Raw genomic sequence first — 18,940 nt, forward strand, 5'->3', positions numbered from 1 at the left:
CTAGATAAAATAGTTTTAACTAATTTGAACCTATTTCCTTCAAAATCAAAAGGTGGAGTACAAATTTAAAGAAAAGCACTTGTTCATATTTTCTGAAAACAAATGAAAACTTAATGGACATTATTTCAAGCACATTAGGAAATAATCTAGTACAACTCCCACTGACAGTCAGAAATACATGCCTGAGCCTGTGATAAAACAAGTATTTTACTTAATCAGCATTTTTCATCAAAGCCCTTTCGCTCTGCTATGAAGTACTTACATTTTTTAACAATTATGATCTCCTCACTACCTTTAGCTGGCTCATGGATGAGCACACATAACTGCTAGGGTAAAAGGCAACTAGCAAGTTCAGAATTATGAAAACACACAACCATACCTTTTAAATCCCTAGAGAAAGTGTTCATAAAATGTTCAAGAGATTTAGATTTCTCTATTTCTAATGTGCAATTTTCTTGAATTTTAGGATTGAAATATATTCTGACATGCACAGTACTGAGTACACCCCATCAAATTTTCTCAAGAGATACATTTTACCTGTAAGGTTTTATCAGCTCCACAAGAGGCTATCTTTTGACCATCCTTAGAAAAGCAAGCATGGTAAACAGCATCTGTATGGGGGCGAACAACTAAGCGGGAAAGGTTCTTGATGTTTTTTTTGTTTCTACATACAAGGAAAAAGTGAACAAAAACCCAATAAATGACAATAAAAGTAACACTTCCTTCCAGTAATAAAGTAAACTGTCTTTTAACATAGCTATATTCCAAAAATACAAATTTCTTAAAATTAAACACCAACATGCAAATGACAGCAGAGGTCACCTGAAGAAAAAAGCATAATATAAAACAGAAGCTGCATTTTAAGAGAAATGCTGCTCTATATCAAGCAGCCTCTCATGTGTCGCAAATGTCAGTATGTTAGAAGAAATCTAGTTAATAAAATATATGTTGCTTTCTATTTTCCTTTGATACATTAAATAATATCATGTGCAGAGTAAACATTATGTAAAGATATCCTAAAAAAAACTCCATCTTTTTAACAGGAAAGAAGCCACAGCCAAATGAAGCTCAATTCCTAATTAAAGTATGACAACACACCCACCGTTACGATGATATACTTTAAAACTACTCTTTTGTAACTGCAATTATTCAGACAATAGATTATTCAGGCAATAATTTCATTGTATCTTAATCTAATGAATACTATTTTCTGTGTCTTAATCTAATGAATACTAACTATTCCACTAGTATATAATATAATACAGATATTATTTCTCATGAGCTAAAGGGTAAAGGAATGTAACATATACTCAAAACGGTAAAGTACTAAAACAGTGTCATAATTTCACATATATACACCCAGTCACTTTGAGTACAAGTTAATATTTTAAATGGTATCATGCTTATTTTAAGAATCAAAGGTTGTCAAATAAACCTACAAGTGCAACCCTACTTCTACTAGTTATTAGGTTCATCCACTTTAGGCATATTAGCTAACCTAGTAAGTTTCGATGTCCTTGTATGTAAAACTGAAGTAATAATACCAGCTCTAAACACCACCTGGCACATGAGGATGCCATTGTTACTATTCTTTAAAAAAAGGAACTACATACAAGACAGCTGAGAAAAGGGAACACAAAGTTAAATCAGACCGAGTCTTTGTCTAGTAATATTAGTAATAAAGTAAAAATTCTAGTATACTTTACTAGAATCAATAAAACAAACTATAACAACTAGAGTAATGAGAACTTGGAAGAAAAACAGATAAGTCACCAGAAAAATTCAGAAAATCAGAGTAAAAATACCCTTTCTTCCCTCCTGATCTATCTACTCAATTCCCCAAAGTCAGAAAGTGATCTGTCACAATGATGGCCCTGTAGTTGATTGATAAAAAGTATTAGAGAAATAAGTGAATGAATGAACAATTTCTTTGAAAGCTGAAACTCAGTTAAATTTAAGCTTATATTAATCTAAACCTTTCTACAAAAAAAAAGTTATTTCTAGTACTGAAATGGAGCATTTTTTGAATGACCTGACCAAATCCAATTAAAAATACAATTATGAATAAACATTCTATGAGAGAATATCACAGGTTGAAATGCAATGGATAGAAAAAAAAGAAACAAACAAAAATAACAAACTCAGCAACTCATAATAATAAAAACTAAGTCCATGCCCATTTTATTATCAGACCAAGTATTAACATTCTATTTCAGCCACGAACTAAAACATGAATTCAGTCAATCTTCTACAGATCTACTGAATACCAACGATATGGACCAGGCAAAATGCTAAATGCTATTCTTGACAACAACTAATATTAACTGAGCACTTTCTATGAACTAGGTACTATTCTAAGTACTCTATGTGTGTATGTTTATACACACACACACACACACACACACACACACACTCATTTAATCCTCACAACAGTGCTATGAAATAGTACTTCGTAAGTGAGAAGTTGAATTATTTTCCCTAGTTATATACAACTAATAAATACCAGGACTGAGTTTCAAACCCAGGCAATCTAGAGCCAAATAAAGTCTGTTACTTTAACCTCCTAACTATTCTATACTAAGAATGTATGGACCAGTAAAAGAGAAAAAACAAATAAAAAGACATAAAGTGACACAATGCTATGATATGGAGTAAACAAGTGACCCAGCTTCAGAGAGCAAGGGGGCTGCTTTCCAGGGAGAGTAAACTTCTTCCCAAGAAAGTATTAGAGAATGGTTAACTCTGAGAAGTGGGAAGGTAGGGAGCCTTTGACTTTTCATTTTATATCCCTCTATTACTTGATTTTTTAAATCAGAAACAGATTAATGTAAAATAAAAATAAAACCAACAAAAAATGAAAATTTAATTTTAAATTTAAAAAACTGTTTTAACTCCCTCCCTCATGGGACTTCCCCAGAATTCCTCACCTATCCAAGTTAATTTCTTGGAAACCAAGAACCCATTTCTCAATCTTACTTCTATTTTATACATACTTCTATTGTTGTACTTATCACATTATATTTTAATTATTTGCTTAAATTTTTTTCTTTACTACTAGATTTTGAGCTCCTTGGGGAGAGCTTTAGAACCTACTAACAGTGCTTAGCACAACAGAAAAACTCAAATGTTTGTACAACAAAACCGAATTAGGGAAATCACCCATAGCAACCTGATTTATTTGGAAAAAGGGTCCAGGGCTATAACTATCACAGATCTCAACCTAGAGTTCAATTTTGATATAAATTATACATGTGAAAAGACAACCATTCATATTTATTATTTCTAGCAATAAGAGAAGCATGACATATAGAAAGAGCATAGAAAATAAAGCTAGACAGACCGAGGGTTTAAATCCCATTCAACAAGCCACAGGAGCTTAGTCAAAGTCTCAACCTCTCTGCCTCAATTTTCTCATCTGTAAAATGTGGCAAATAGTATTTACCTTATAAAGTTGTTGTGAAGATAAAATGGGTAATATATGTGAGCATAAAGTATATAACAGGCATTAAAAAGATGGCAGTTTACCCTTTCCCTTTACTAATTGATAAAATCAAGGTAAGAGAAAACTGAACAAGAGTTAGAAGAAGAATCAAGATTCAGTAGAAGTTTAATAAAGGGCTCGTGAAAGGCAAAAATCAACTTATAACCAGCAACTCATTTAAATATTCACAAAAATAACACCTCAAAGATTATTATCTCTATTTGACATACGAGAAAGGAGAATAACCTGTAGCTTGTTCAAAATCACAAAACTATCAGGTTTTAGAATTGAGAATCAAACCTGGTTTGTGGCTTCAAAGCTCATGCTCTTCACTAATACACTGTATTAGAATAGGTAAAGCATTTGGTACTAATATTTAGGACTATTTGTCCAAATGCCTTATAGAAAGCATCTATCTCTGTGGACTCTTTGAAAATCTTATTTCTCCTATGCTTACTTCTCTAGAACTTTTCAGTAAGTAAGAATACTTATTAAAAGTTCCAACCCTTTCCAAAGGAGTTATATCCTCCTGGAATGAACTTTACACTACCTGAAAAATAATGACATAGTTAGCACTCTGCTCTGTTTGGTTTCTCCCCTAACCTACTTACATCCACTCCAGGTAAAGCATTCCGTTATCGACCTCCTGCTTGGCCCTCAGCTTGGCTTGCTGATAAACTTCTGAAGTTTCCGGTTCACAGAGACCCAGTTGTACAATATTAGGAAATGGCTGTCGTCCAAGAAGATGTCCATTTAAAGATAAAAACTCTTGGAAATTCTCACACACTGCACACTCCTATGAACAAACTGAAATCTCTTAGAAACATAACCAGAGCCAGATCTAACATTTTTCTGTTTCTGTGATCTTGTCACATTAAAGACTTAAATGAAATATGAGTTAAAATTAAAGTCAACCATTTAGATAACAAATATATAGTGACCCTCTTCAGACTTTTAAGAAGATGATAAAAGTCTCATTATCAAGAAAATAGTACTTTCTTAACACCTTTAAAAAAAAAAAAAAACCACTTTGCCCCTTCTATCCTGCCATCCTTACTACTAAACCTAGAATTAAATATCAAAATGAGATGTCCTTTAAGGACTTATTTTCTACATTAATGTAATACCTTTTCATCCAATATATGCCTATATTCCACAAATTCATGAATCAGATGAGCAGGGCCTACAAGTTCTGTTTTTGCTTTAATCCAATCCAGGGAAAACATCAGAGCACAAAGTTCCTTTAAGAAAAAAAAAGTAAGATGAGGAGCACTGTTAAAAAAGAATTTTGAGTCTTCAATTATTATACTAACAATACCAAGAAAAACTTAGCAGGTATCTATAACTTAAGGACAAGGAAGCATTGAAAAGGAATAGTTCCAAAAAAACAAAATGGGCCACACACCTTAACTCAAAATAAATTTCAGTTGGATTAAAGACTTAAAAATAAAGTAGAAAACCTCAATACTGGAAGACATAGATAAATATTTCTGTAACCCTGAGGTGACAGAAACTTTTGTAAACATGACACCAAAGCAAAATACCAAAAAGAAAAACAGTGGTGAATTTAACTACATAAAGAATCAAATCTTCAATAAGTAGGATACAATGTAAATAAAATTAAGACAAGAATAAACCAGGAAAAAAATGTTTATTAACAACACATCTAATAGATGAGGGCTTAATATTATTTTTTATAGAAAATTCTAATAAAATAAGATAAACACCCCAAAAGAAAAATAGGTAAAGGCAACGGATGAGAGCCACTTCACAAAATAAAAAGTACAAATGGCCAAAAACCTCACCAGTAATCAAAGTGAAACAACAAAGATTTAACATTTTTAATAACAAATTTCTAAAGACTAAAAGGAGTGAAAAGGGTATTAGCTAGAATCAAGAACAAACAGACTTGTACACTGTTGGTAGGGATGTCTATCAGAGTACCCTTCTAGAAATCAGTTTGGTAGTCTGTATTAGAATTAAAATTTTACACACCATTTGGCCCAGAAATTACACTTATAAAAATGTGTCTTAAGAAAATAATCAGATAAGTATGCTTAAACAATTGGCCAACAGACAATGAAAACAGTATGCACCTTTAAAAATTATGTCAGTCCATATAAACTGACATAAAAAGATGGCCATGAAATACAATTAAGTGGGAAAAAATAAGATATACTACTCTATTTATACTACAATTCAACTTTGATTTTAAAGAACAGTGTGTGTATCCAAGCAGCCAAAATGACTTAGAAAACTATACCCCAAAGTATTAGCAATGGTTGTGATCTTCACTTCCTTCTTTTCATTTTTTTCTAAATGTTTTCAATGAAACTAAACCATTACCTCTAAAAATCAGAAAAAAAGGCTAAAAAAGTGAGAAGAAACTGAATCCTGCCACACTATCACACACATCGTAAGTTTTTAAAAGGTGCATTGACCCAGTAATTCCACTTCAAGTAGTTTTTAAAGGAAATAATATAGGTGAAAAGACAGACAAGAATGTTCACTACAGCATCCTAAGGGCAAAAAAATGAAAACAACCTAAATGTTCAACAGTTAAGTAAATAAAGGCACAAATATTTATTGGAATACCTTCATTCCAATGTAGGTTATTAAACATAAACTATATTCTGCTAGGTGAAAAGAACAGGCTACAACAATACACCATTTTTTTAACCAAGAGAGAATTACCTAAGCATAGAAAAATTGTTCAAAGTACATATGGTTTTCCAAAATGTTAACATTTTGAGTAGTTTTCTGGCAGTCATGACTTCAAATACCATCTATGTGCTGATGATTCCCAAATTTTACCTGTAGTCCATGATTTTCCCCCAGAAACCCCAGATTCATATATCCAATTATCCACTCAATACTCAATACTTCCAAAAAAATACTTGTCCTACCCAGTCGTCCCCATCTCAGTTCACAAGAACTCCACCCTTTCCATCGCACAGGGTTGGACTTTGTAATGTGCATCAAATCCATCAACAAACCATAACAATTCTGTCCCTACAGCATCACTTTCTTTCTTCTCCCACACTTTTTAATTCTTCTCAGCACTTACTACCCTCTGACAGCATAAATTTATAGGTCCTGCAGAATGTAAGCTCAATGAGAGCAGGGTCTTTGTGCCTGGGGGAGGTATATCTTCATAATGAAGAGCAATATGAGTACTTAACAGGCACTCAATTAATCTTTGTTGAATGAATGAATATACTTTCCCATCCTCCATTTCCTCACAAAGCTTAAAAACAAATCCATACTGCCCATATAGGAAAGCTACTAGTAAGAAGAGAGTGAATTTTTAGAAGGCTCACTTACTACAGTAACTAGGGTACCTTTTTCAATCAGTGCAGATATAAATAGTAACAAAAACAAAAATACTTTCATAGGCTATAATCTTATTTTTACTAAAAAAGAAAATTCTAAACATAGGACAAAAGTGAGATAAAGAAAATGATTTTTAAATGAGTCCTCTTACTTTGTGCATTTTGGCACTGGCCATGTGATAGGCCAGAAAATTATACCAATACATGCAGTCCTCCTGATCTGGTGAAAGAGTATGTAGCTGGTGATGTCTCTGGAACTGAGTAATCAACTTCTTATGCAGGTCCTGAAGCCCAAACAGAACGTTTCAGAGGACAAAAACAATTTCAAAACCTAAGCATCACAGTAATTCCAGTTTCCAAAGCTATTTAAGAATGTACAGAGTATCTCCCCACAAGACACTTATTAATTACAAAAGGAAAGAACTGTAACTTTACAGTGGAGAAGCTCCAGATACCACTTTTAATGGTGTGATTAACATTAACCTCACTTATTAATAAGACGACACCATCAGCAACCTGATACGACACACTGTGAAGGACACAACATCACTTCAGCAGGATTGCTGCCAAAAATTTATAACCTCAATCTAGTGAGGAGAAATTATGAAACAAACCCAAACTATGGAACAGCATGCTAAAACAACTGGCTAGTACTCTTCAAAAGTGACCATGAAAGATAAAGAAAGCTGAGTTATTTTCACAGATTTGAGGAAACTAAGGACACACAACAATTATATGCAATACGTGATCCTGAATTTGATCTGGACCACAAAAAGGACATTAATGGGAAAGATGGAGAAATTCAAATATAGTCTGTGGATTAGTTAACAGTACTGTATTGATGTTAATTTTCTGGTTTTGGTATCTGTATTACGGTTATGTAAGATACAAATATTGGGGGAAGCTAGGTGAAGGGTATGTATAGGCATAAAAACTCTTATTTTGCAACTTCTCTTTAAGTCTAAAATTATTTCAAAATAAAAAGTATAAAAAAAAATGCACAGACAAGCAGGTACCTGAAGCTGGTTGCAATTCTTCTCTGTAAGAAAATCTATTTGAAGATCATGTAAATAGTAACAAAATGAATTTCCATTCCGATCACAGAATAAGAGAGACTTATTAACAAACTCCTGTAGTATGTCTTCCACTTCTTCAGTTTCCATGTCCCAGAGAATACATAACACCTAGGAATCATTTTAAGCATTTAATATGCCACAAAAGTACCATTACTAGGATTGGAGACAAGATGTTAACATACAAAAAAAAAATCATATCTTAAAGTCCTGAGTAAAAATAGCTCCATTTCATAAGCAGCAGCTCTTTTCTACCCTCAAGACAGCAAAGAGAAAGTCAAATGGTTCTTCAGCTTCACAAAAACCACTAAGAAATACATAATTCATGTGTATTCAACACCATGCCCACGACACTAAGAGCAGAGGGACTCTTAACACCCTCCAGCCCCTCCCCTCAACCACACAGGTCTTAAATTTTCAATGTCCTCTGCAACAATACTCTCAGTATGACGTGTCATAAATAAATACCCAATGATGAGGATTACTGGTCCCTCTATTACCTTTGTAGGCACCTTAACATCCTTCTTAAGGATGGAAAGATCTGTGTAATAACCTTTGATGTCTTCTCTGAGCATGTCAACACTTATAGACATGGCTTCATCCAGAGCCTCGTAATCATAAGATGAAGATTTCCTTATTCTCTTAAATTGCTTTATCTGAAGTTGCCTGAGGTAATATGCCCAGCGGTTGGGAAAATCACGCAAAAGTGCACCAATTAAAGACACTACAAGAGGAGATCCTAAAAATAAAAACAAAATCACTGTGTTAATACTGTCTCATTTCAGTACTACATCAAATTAAGAATCAATTTATTCTTAAGGAACAATTTCTGCTGCATGTTATCCAAAGCCTTAAGATATACATAATTTTTCAAAATTCACTTCAGGTATTTAAGTAAGTCATTAGAAGTAAGAAATATTTCAAGATATTCATAAAGCATTTATTTAAAATAGTGAAAAATCTCAACAGAGAAATGACTGGATAAATTAAAGTATACCACAATATTATGCCACAGGTAAACTTTTTCAAAAGGTATTTATGACATGGGAAAATGCTCAAGATTTGTTACACAAAAAAAGGACCAAATTCAAAATTATGCATACCATTATAACTTCAATTTTTTTTCAAAGCTTTATATGTCCTTAAAGACTGAAAGAGATATACTCTCATGATGGTATTAATTTTCAGATTATGGGTAATTTCTACTTCTTCATGTTTCACACATTTTTAAATGTTTCAAAATGGATACTCATTGCCTTTAAAATGAATACAAATCAATATTTAATGCAATGAAGCAGAAGGGCCTCAAACCAAGAATACTCTACCCGGCAAGATTAGCATTTAACTCTGAAGGAGGGATTAAACAATTTCCAGCTAGGCAAAAGCTGAGAGAATTTACCTCCCACAAACTGTCTCTACAGTGTATTTTGAGGGACTGTTATAGATGGAAGTGTTCCTAAGGCTAAATAGCTGTTACCAGATGAAATAAAGCCACAGTAAATAAAGTAGAACAATCAATCACTAAGCAGATGCAAAATTAAATCAACTACTCCCCAAATCAGTCAAAGGATAGATAAAGAGTACAGAGCATGATACCTAATATATAAAGAATGGAGGAGGAAAAAAAAGGAGGGGGAAAAAAAAGAACCTTTAGATTGTGTTTGTAATAGCAGACGAAGTGAGTTAAGTTAGAATGTTAGACAGTAAGGAAGTTACCCTTGAACCTTTGGTATCCACGAATCTAAAGCCTGCAATGGCAATAACTACACCTATCAACAATCACCCCAAATGTAAATGGTGTGAATTCACCAATCAAAAGATACAGAGCCACTGAACTGATAAAAAAAACAAGATACGTCTATATGCTGCCTACCAGAGACTCACTTCAAACCCAGAGACATACAGAGACTCAAAGTGAAAGGATGGAAAAAGATTTCATGTACCTATTAGGGAGAAAAAAGTAGGAGTTGCAGTACTTGTATCAGACAAAATAGACCTAAAACCAAAGACAGTCACAAGAGACAAAGAAGGACACTACAAATGATAAAGGGGTCAATCCAACAAGAAGATATAACCATTATAAATATCTATGCTCCCAACACTGGACCACTTACCTATCAAATACTAACAGAATTAAAGGAGGAAACAGAATGCAATGCATTCATTCTAGGAGACTTCAACACTCCACTCACTCTAAAGGACAGATCAACCAGACAGAAAATAAGTAAGGAGGCACAGGCACTGAACAACACATTACAACAGACAGACCTAACATCTACAGAACTCTACACCCAAAAGCAGCAGAATACACATTCTTCTCAAGTGCACATGGAACATTTTCAAGAACAGATCATATACTAGGCCACAAAAAGAGCCTCGGCAAATTAAAAAAAGATTGAAACTGTACCAACCAGCTTCTCAGACTACAAAGGTATAAAACCAGAAATAAATAATGTAAAGAAAACGAAAAAGCCAAAAAACACATGGAGGCTTAACAACATGCTCCTAAATAGCCAATGGATCAACAACCAAATAAAAACAGAGATTAAGCAATATATGAAGACAAATGACAACAATAATTCAACACCACAAAATCTGTGGGACACAGTGAAGGCCATGCTTAGAGGGAAGTATATTGCAATACAGGCCTACCTCAAGAGAGAACAATCCCATATGAACAGTCTAAACTCACAATTAACAAAACTAGAAAAAGAAGAACAAATGAGGCCCAAAGTCAGTAGAAGGAGGGACATAATAAAGATTAGAGAAGAAATAAATAAAACAATAGAAAGAATAAATGAAAGCAGGAGCTGGTTCTTTGAGAAAATAAACAAAATAGATAAACCCCAAGCCAGACTTATTAAGAAAAAAAAGAGTCTACACACATAAACAGAATCAGGAATGAGAAAGGAAAAATCACTACAGACACCGCAGAAATACAAAGAATTATTAGAGAATACTATGAAAAACTATAAGCTAACTAACTGGATGACCTAGAAGAAATGGACAACTTCTTAGAAAAATACAACCTTCCAAGGCTGACCCAGGAAAACAGAAAATCTGAACAGACCAATTACCAGTAACAAAATTGAAATGGTAATCAAAAAAACTACCTAAGGACAAAATCCCTGGACCAGATAGATGGTTTCACCGCTGAATTTTATCAAACATTTAGTGAAGACCTAATACTCCTCCTTAAAGTTTTCCAAAAAGTAGAAGAGGAGGGAATACTTCCAAACTAATTCTATGAGGCCAGCATCACTCTAATACCAAAACCAGGCAAAGACACTACACAAAAAAAGAAAATTACAGACCAATATCCATGATGAACATAGATTCAAAAATACTCAACAAAATATTAGCAAACCAAATTCAAAATTCATCAAAAAGATCATTCATTATGATCAAGTAGGATTTATTCCAGGGATGCAAGGATGGTACAACATTCGAAAATCCATCAGCATCATCCACCACAGCAACAAAAAGGACAAAAACCACATGATTATCTCCAAAGATGTCAAAAAAGCATTTGACAAAATTTAACATCCATTCATGATAAAAACTCTCAACACAAAATGGATATAGAGGACAAGTACTCAACATAATAAAGGCCAAATATGACAAACCCACAGCCAACATCATACTTTACAGCGAGAAGCTGAAAGCTTTTCCTTTAAGGTTAGGAACAAGACAAGGATGCCCACTCTCCCCACTTCTATTCAACATAATACTGAAGGTCCTAGCCACGGCAATCAGACAACACAAAGAAATTAAAGGCATCCAGATTGGTAAAGAAGTTAAACCGCCACTGTTTGCAGATGCCATGATATTGTACATAAAAAACCCTAAATAATCTTCTCCAAAACTACTAGATCTAATATCTGAATTCAGCAAAGTTTTAGGATACAAAATTAATACACAGAAATCTGCTGCATTCTTGTACACTAACAATGAACTAGCAGAAAGAGAAGTCAGGAAGACAATTCTATTCACAATTGCATCAAAAAGAATAAAATACCTAGGAATAAACCTAACCAAGGAAGTGAACGACCTATACCCTGAAAATTACAAGACACTCATGAGAGAAATTAAAGAAGATACCAATAAATGGAAATACATCCCATGGTAATGGATAGGAAGAATCAATATTATCGAAATGGCCATCTTGCCTAAAGCAATGCACTCCCTATCAAAATATCAAAAGCATTCTTCAACAAACTCGAGCAAATAGTTCTAAAGTTCAAATGGAACCACAAAAGAACCTGAATAGCCAAAGCAATCCTGAGAAGGAAGAATAAAGCTGGGAGGATTATGCTCCCCAACTTCAAGCTCTACTACAAAGCCACAGTAATCAAGACAATTTGGTACTGGCACAAGAACAGACCCATAGACCAATGGAACAGAATAGAGAGCCCAGATATAAACCCAAGCATATATGGTCAATTAATATACAATAAAGGATCCATGGATATACAATGGGGAAATGACAGCCTTTTCAACAACTGGTGTTGGCAAAGCTGGACAGCTATATGCAAGAGACTGAAACTGGATTATTGTCTAACCCCATACACAAAAGTAAACTCAAAATGGATTAAAGACCTGAATGTAAGTCATGAAACCATAAAACTCTTAGAAGAAAGCATAGGCAAAAATCTCCTGAATATAAACATGAATAACTTTTTGCTGAACACATCTCCTCAAGCAAGAGAAACAAAAGCAGAAATAAACAAATGGGACTACATCAAGCTGAAAAGCTTCTGTACAGCAAAGGACACCATCAGCAGAACAAAAAGGTATCCTACAGTATGGGAGAATATATTTGTAAATGGAGAGAACCAAGATGGTGGCGTGAGTAGAGCAGCAGCAATCTCCTCCCAAAACCATATATATTTTTGAAAATACAACAAATACAACTAATCCTAAAAGAGAGACCAGAAGACACAGGATAACAGCCAGACTACATCCACACCAGCGAGAACCCAGCACCTCGCGAAGGGGGTAAGATACAAGCCGCAGCCCGGCGGGACCTGAGCACCCCTTCCTCCAGCTCCCGGCGGGAGGAGAGGAGTCAGAGCGGGGAGGGAGAGGGAGCCCAGGACTGCTAAAGACTCAGCCCCAGCCATCCGCACCAGAGCGCAGACACAGTGCGTGCATGGGGCACTGGAAACTAGGGAAACAGGACAGTAAGACCTGTGAGCGGGTCCCCGCAGCTGGCGCCCCTGGGACAAAAAAAAGCGAGTGCTTTTTGAAAGTCTTAAAGGGACAGGGACCCCACAGCTGGACAGAAGCGTCCTGGGACACTTAGTCCAGCAGCTGGGAATCCCGGGGAACTCTGGGCACTCTAACCCTCTGGGCAGCAGGGAGCTCAGAGGCCCCTCATGGAGATAAAGCACCTCCCAGCCATTTCCCCTCCAACACGGCTGCGCCATATTGGAGAAGCAGCCCAAGGCAGGCCACGCCCACAGCAACTGCAGCGCTAAACTCCATTAGCGGCTGGGCAAGATCAGAAGCCCCGTGCACGCAGCTGCCCAGCACAAGCCGCTAGAGGCCGCTGTTCTCCCAGGAGAGGAAGGCCACAAACTGGCAAGAAGGGACTTTCTCGTACCCAACATACACGCCAGCTCCCCACAAATATATCTATCACCATGAAAAGGCAGAAGAAATTGATACAGAGCAAGATCACAGAGGCAAACCCTGAGAAGGAGATAGACCTAACCAGTCTTCCTGAAAAATAATTAAAAATAAAGCTCATAACCATGATGATGGAGCTGCAGAGAAATATGCAAGAGCTAAGGGATGATGTCCAGAAGGATATTACAGAAATGAAACAATCTCTGGAAGGATTTATAAGCAGAATGGATAAGATGCAAGAGGCCATTGATGGAATAGAAACCAGAGAACAGGAACGCATAGAAGCTGATGCAGAGAGAGAGAAAAAAGGATCTCCAGGAATAAAAGAATATTAAGAGAACTGTGTGACCAATCCAAAAGGAACAATATCCGCATTATAGGGGTACCAGAAGAAGAAGAGAGAGAGAAAGGGATAGAAAGTGTATTTGAAAAAATAATTGCTGAAAACTTCCCCAAACTGGGGGAGGAAATAATCAATCAGACCACGGAAGTGTACAGAACTCCCAACAGAAAGGACCCAAGGAGGACAACACCAAGACACATAATAATTAAAATGGCAAAGATCAAGGACAAGGACAGAGTTTTAAAGGCAGCTAGAGAGAGGAAAAAGGTCACCTACAAAGGAAAACCCACCAGGCTATCATCAGACTTCTCAACAGAAACAATACAGGCCAGAAGAGAATGGCATGATATATTTAATGCAATGAAAGAGAAGGGCCTTGAACCAAGAATACTGTATCCAGCACGACTATCATTTAAATATGAAGGATGGATTAAACAATTCCCAGACAAGCAAAAGTTGAGGGAATTTGCCTCCCACAAACCACCTCTACAGGGTATTTTAGAGGGACTGCTCTAGATGGGAGCACTCCTAAGACTAAATAGATGTCACCAGAGAAAATAAAATCACAGCAAAGAAAACAGACCAACCAAATACGAACTAAAGGCAAAAAAAAAAAAATCAACTACCCACAAAAGCAATTAAAGGAAGCACAGAAGAGCACAGAATTAAACAACCAACATAAAAAGAACAGAGGAGGAGGAATAAGAAGGGAGAAAAATAAAGAATGACCAGACAGTGTTTAAAATAACTCAATAAGCGAGTTAAGTTAGACAGTAAGATACTAAAGAAGCTAACCTTGAACCTCTGGCAACCACGAATCTAAAGCCTGCAATGGCAATAAGTACATCTCTCTCAATAATCACCCTAAATGTAAATGGACTGAATGCACCAATCAAAAGACACAGAATAATAGAATGGATAAAAAAGTAAGACCCATCTCTATGCTGCTTACAAGAGACTCACCTCAAACCCAAAGACTATAGGAACAAAGAAAGAGTGAAGGAACAAAACAGCAGCAGAATCATAGAACCTAAGAATGGACTAACGGTTACCAAAGGGAAAGGGACTGAGGAGAAAGGGAGGGAAGGGAGGGATAAGGGCGGGGAAAAAGAAAGGGGGCATTGCGATTAGCATGTATAATGTAGGGGGGGTATGGGGAGGGCTGTGCAACACAGAGAAGACAAGTAGTGATTCTACAGCATCTTACTACACTGATGGACAGTGACTGTAATGGGGTTTGTGGGGGGGGATTTGGTGAAGGGGGGACCCTAGTAAACATAATATTCTTCATGTAATTGTATATTAATGACAACAAAATAAATTAATTAATTATATATATATATATATATATATATATATATATATTTGTAAACGACATATCCAAGAAGGTGTTAATATCCAAAATACATAAAGAACTCACAAGCCTCAACAACCAAAAAGCAAATAACCCTATTAAAAAATGGGCAGAGGACATGAACAGACACTTCTCCAAAAAAGAAATTCAGATGGCTAACAGGCACATGAAAAGATGCTCCACATCGCTAATTATCAGGGAAATGTAAATCAAAACCACAATGAGATATCACCTCACACCAGTTAGAATGGCCAGTATTGAAGAGACTAAGAACAACAGATGCCAGCAAGGATGCAAAGAAAGGGGAACCCTCCTACACTGCTGGTGGGAATGTAAACTAGTTCAACCATTATGGAAAGCAATATGGAGGTTCCTCAAAAAACTAAAATGGAAACATCATTTGACCCGGGAGTTCCAGTCCTAGCAATTTACCCAAAGAATACGAGTTCTCAGATTCAGGAAGACATATGCACCCCTATGTTTATTGCAGCACTATTTACAATAGCCAAGATATGGAGGCAACCTAAGTGTCCATCAGTAGATGAATGGATAAAGAAGATGTGGTACATATACACAACGGAATACTCTTCAGCCATAAGAAAGAAACAAATCCTACTATTTGCAACAACATGGATGGAGCTGGAGGATATTATGCTCAGTGAAATAAGCCAGGCGGAGAAAGACAAGTACCAAATGATTTCCCTGATTTGTGGAGTATAACAATGAACCAAAACTGACAGAACAAAACAGCAGCAGACTCACAGACTCCTAGAAGGGAGTAGCAGTTAACAAAGGGGACGAATGGGGGAGGGTGGGTGGAGAGGGAGAAGGGGATTAAGTATTATGATTAGTACACATGGTGTGGATGGGATCATGGGGAAGACAGTGTAACACAGAGAAGACAAGCAGTGACTCTGGCATCTTACTACACTATGGACAGTGACTGCAATGGGGTATAGGTGGGGACTCAATAATATGGGTGAATGTAGTAACCACATTGTTTTCCATGTGAAATCTTCATAAGAGTGTATGTCAATAATACTGCAAAAATTGTATAAAAAAATTTCTTTAACTGAATACAAATCATGTACTTTTTCTAAGTTTAAGATATTTTTAAGTTACTCCAAACCAATTATCTATTTGGTGGCAGAAAGAAAAACAAGAAGGTATATCCAAGCATTAACAACAATGGAAGAATTCAGCCATAAAAAAGAAAGAAATCCTGCCATTCGCAACAACATGAATGGGCCTAGAGGGTATTATGGTAAGCCAGGTGGAGAAAACAAATACCATATGATTTCATTTATGGAATATAAAAACAAAACAAAATGAACAAAACATCAGTAGACTCACAGTCACTGAGAAGTGACTGGCGGTTACCATGAAGGGTTCGGGGTGGTGTGGGGAGACTGAGGGGGATAAAGGGACACAAATATTCTCAATCATAATCTCAGTTAGTCATGGGGATAGTAGTGCAGCATGGAGAATATAGTCAATGATTCTGTAACATCTTCCTATGTTGACGTATAATTACTGCACTAGTGGGGGTGAGGGTTTAATAATATGGATAACTGTTTAACCACTGTGTTGTATACTTGAAACCAATACAAGATTGTACGTATATCAATGAAACCTCAAGTTTTTAAAAAACCAATTGGATAAAAAAAAAAAAAACCTGAATTCCTAAAGTTCAAAAAAAGAAACATAACAATAGAAAAAAGTATCTGAAGAGTTGACAGATTTGACTATATAAAAATTTTAATTTATGTATGTCAAAAAACTACTACAAATGAAATTAAAAAGGCAGACAAAAAACTGAGGGAAAATATTTGCAAATATGTGACAAAGGGATCATAGCTTCAATATTTAGAGTGCCTAAAAATCAATTAAAAATCCTCATATCACAAAGAAAAGGGAGTCAAGGATTATTTCTTAAAATGTATATATTCAATAAACAATAAAACATTTAACTTCACTAACAAAAAATGCAAACTAAGAAGACAATGCCAGTTTTTACATAACAAATTAGAACACTAGGTTTTATAAAATCCCAACCAAAAAAATTTAAAACTGATTCTCACTATATTTTTTGTTTTGACAGCAGAGGTCATGTTTTCATCTCACCCCTCCAGCTAACATGTACATATCTATTAAATAATATTTTAATGAATGAATGATATACCAAAACACCATTATCTATTTAGGGTATCAGAAAAGAACCTAACTAAATACTCTGGTAAAGTTTTTGAATGTTCATGTGCTAAACTGTCATTATCATTAGCTTAATTTATAAAAGGCAAAACTGGTATCTCTATAACCCTCTCATATACAAAATAATTTTACCTCTACATTCTTTTATAATACTGTGAGCTTCTTCTGGCAATTCTGATTTCTTCATATTTACAAAAAGTGATAAAATTTCAAGTCCTTTTTCTTTTCCTAAGCCACTCTCCACAGGGACTACATATTTGGGACCTGCAACAAAATTACAAAATATAGTAAGTAATTTTGTATGTGACATATTTAAATTTAACTGAATTAAAACATAAAGGTACTAAAAAGCAAATTGATAATCTTTCTTTACCCATTACTGAATCTGTAACACTCTTGTCTCTGGTTGTAAGAAGAATCTGACACTGATTGTCAAAAGCTTTTAACACCCAAGGATCCCAAACATCATCCAAGATCAACAGAGACCTAAAAAAAAAAGTTGTATTGAGTCGCTGACATTTATTTCAAGTTTCCTTTAAACAAAGATGATGCCACCAGTGTCTGAAAATTCATAAAATAAAAAAAGAAAGAACAGATGCCTATTTCACGGTTCTTCCTCTCTTTCTTGCCATATCCCTCTACTAGATAACCAACTCAAGTAAGGAAAAAAAATTAAAGACTTTACCCTCCAACCACCCCAAGTTAATGCATATTAACGTTAAGGGACCTATAAGAAGAGGACTGTGTATACCATTAAGTATTATAAGTCAGGTCACCTAGTGCCTAAAAAGAACTACTCAGGAAATAGGATTTTTCCAATTTAGTTTTTAAGCACCAAAAAAAAAACAAGAACTAGGCTTAGGTAAGCATTAGAAGGAATCAAACAACAGTGATGAGATGTGACCTTTTTATAATTTAGAAAACTAGCAAGTTCGTATGTTCCAGCTAACCTAACAATGCACTAGCAAGGTCACCACTTTTCATTTGGTACTCTAGTGGGGATTTTTTTCATCAAAGAAATCAGTTTGTTTATTCATGATGACAAAGAATCTATGTGCCAATTCCTGACTGGTCTCTCCAAAAACTTTTTTAAACTCACTAGAATAGATGGATAAAAAATACAACTAAAATCTGATAGCTTAATTATACAGTAGCATTTTTATCTGAATGGTACACTACTTCTGTGCACACACAGGTTGGAAAAAGGCAAAAGCATAAACCAACAGGAGGCTGGCAGAGAAACAAAATGACTGACTTTATAAGCCATGGTCTGATATATCTGATAGTGGTTACAATATTTTCATAAATCACTTATTTTTACAAAAAAAGAAAGTAGGACTAGGAAGAAGTTACTGAGCAAGGAAAGAGGGAATGAATGGCCAATGGTCTCAATCCTATTTCCTCCAGAAAAATGGGTACCAGTGACATCCAAGGGAGAGGGAAATAATAGAGGAATCTGGAGGAGAAGGAGGCCACAGAAGGGAGCTTCCCCTCTGTAGTATGAATCCTTCACCT

At 35.4% G+C, this 18,940-nt stretch overlaps 1 protein-coding gene across 6 annotated transcripts in view; it reads right to left on the reverse strand.

Moving 5' to 3' along the window:
- The window catches only part of APAF1 (apoptotic peptidase activating factor 1), a 78,002-nt gene that overhangs the window by 43,337 nt on the left and 15,725 nt on the right, over positions 1-18,940 (reverse strand). For 4 of the 6 annotated variants that reach the window (XR_008991944.1, XM_057486487.1, XM_057486489.1 and 1 more), the window contains 8 exons: positions 17,799-17,911; positions 17,558-17,689; positions 8,387-8,625; positions 7,830-7,997; positions 6,966-7,097; positions 4,609-4,722; positions 4,093-4,277; positions 538-664 (listed from right to left, as the gene is read on the reverse strand). Coding sequence is in view for 5 of the 6 variants with exons in the window: in XM_057486487.1 (XP_057342470.1) it covers positions 538-664; positions 4,093-4,277; positions 4,609-4,722; positions 6,966-7,097; positions 7,830-7,997; positions 8,387-8,625; positions 17,558-17,689; positions 17,799-17,911 (1,210 nt within the window). In the remaining variant the exon portion in view is untranslated. Of the gene's footprint in view, positions 1-537; positions 665-4,092; positions 4,289-4,608; positions 4,723-6,965; positions 7,098-7,829; positions 7,998-8,386; positions 8,626-17,557; positions 17,690-17,798; positions 17,912-18,940 lie in introns of those variants that run through there. The other 2 variants (XM_057486488.1, XM_057486491.1) reach the window with 2 other exon arrangements.

This window comes from Manis pentadactyla, chromosome 10 (genome assembly GCF_030020395.1).
Source record: "Manis pentadactyla isolate mManPen7 chromosome 10, mManPen7.hap1, whole genome shotgun sequence".
NCBI classification, from domain to species: Eukaryota; Metazoa; Chordata; class Mammalia; order Pholidota; family Manidae; genus Manis; species Manis pentadactyla.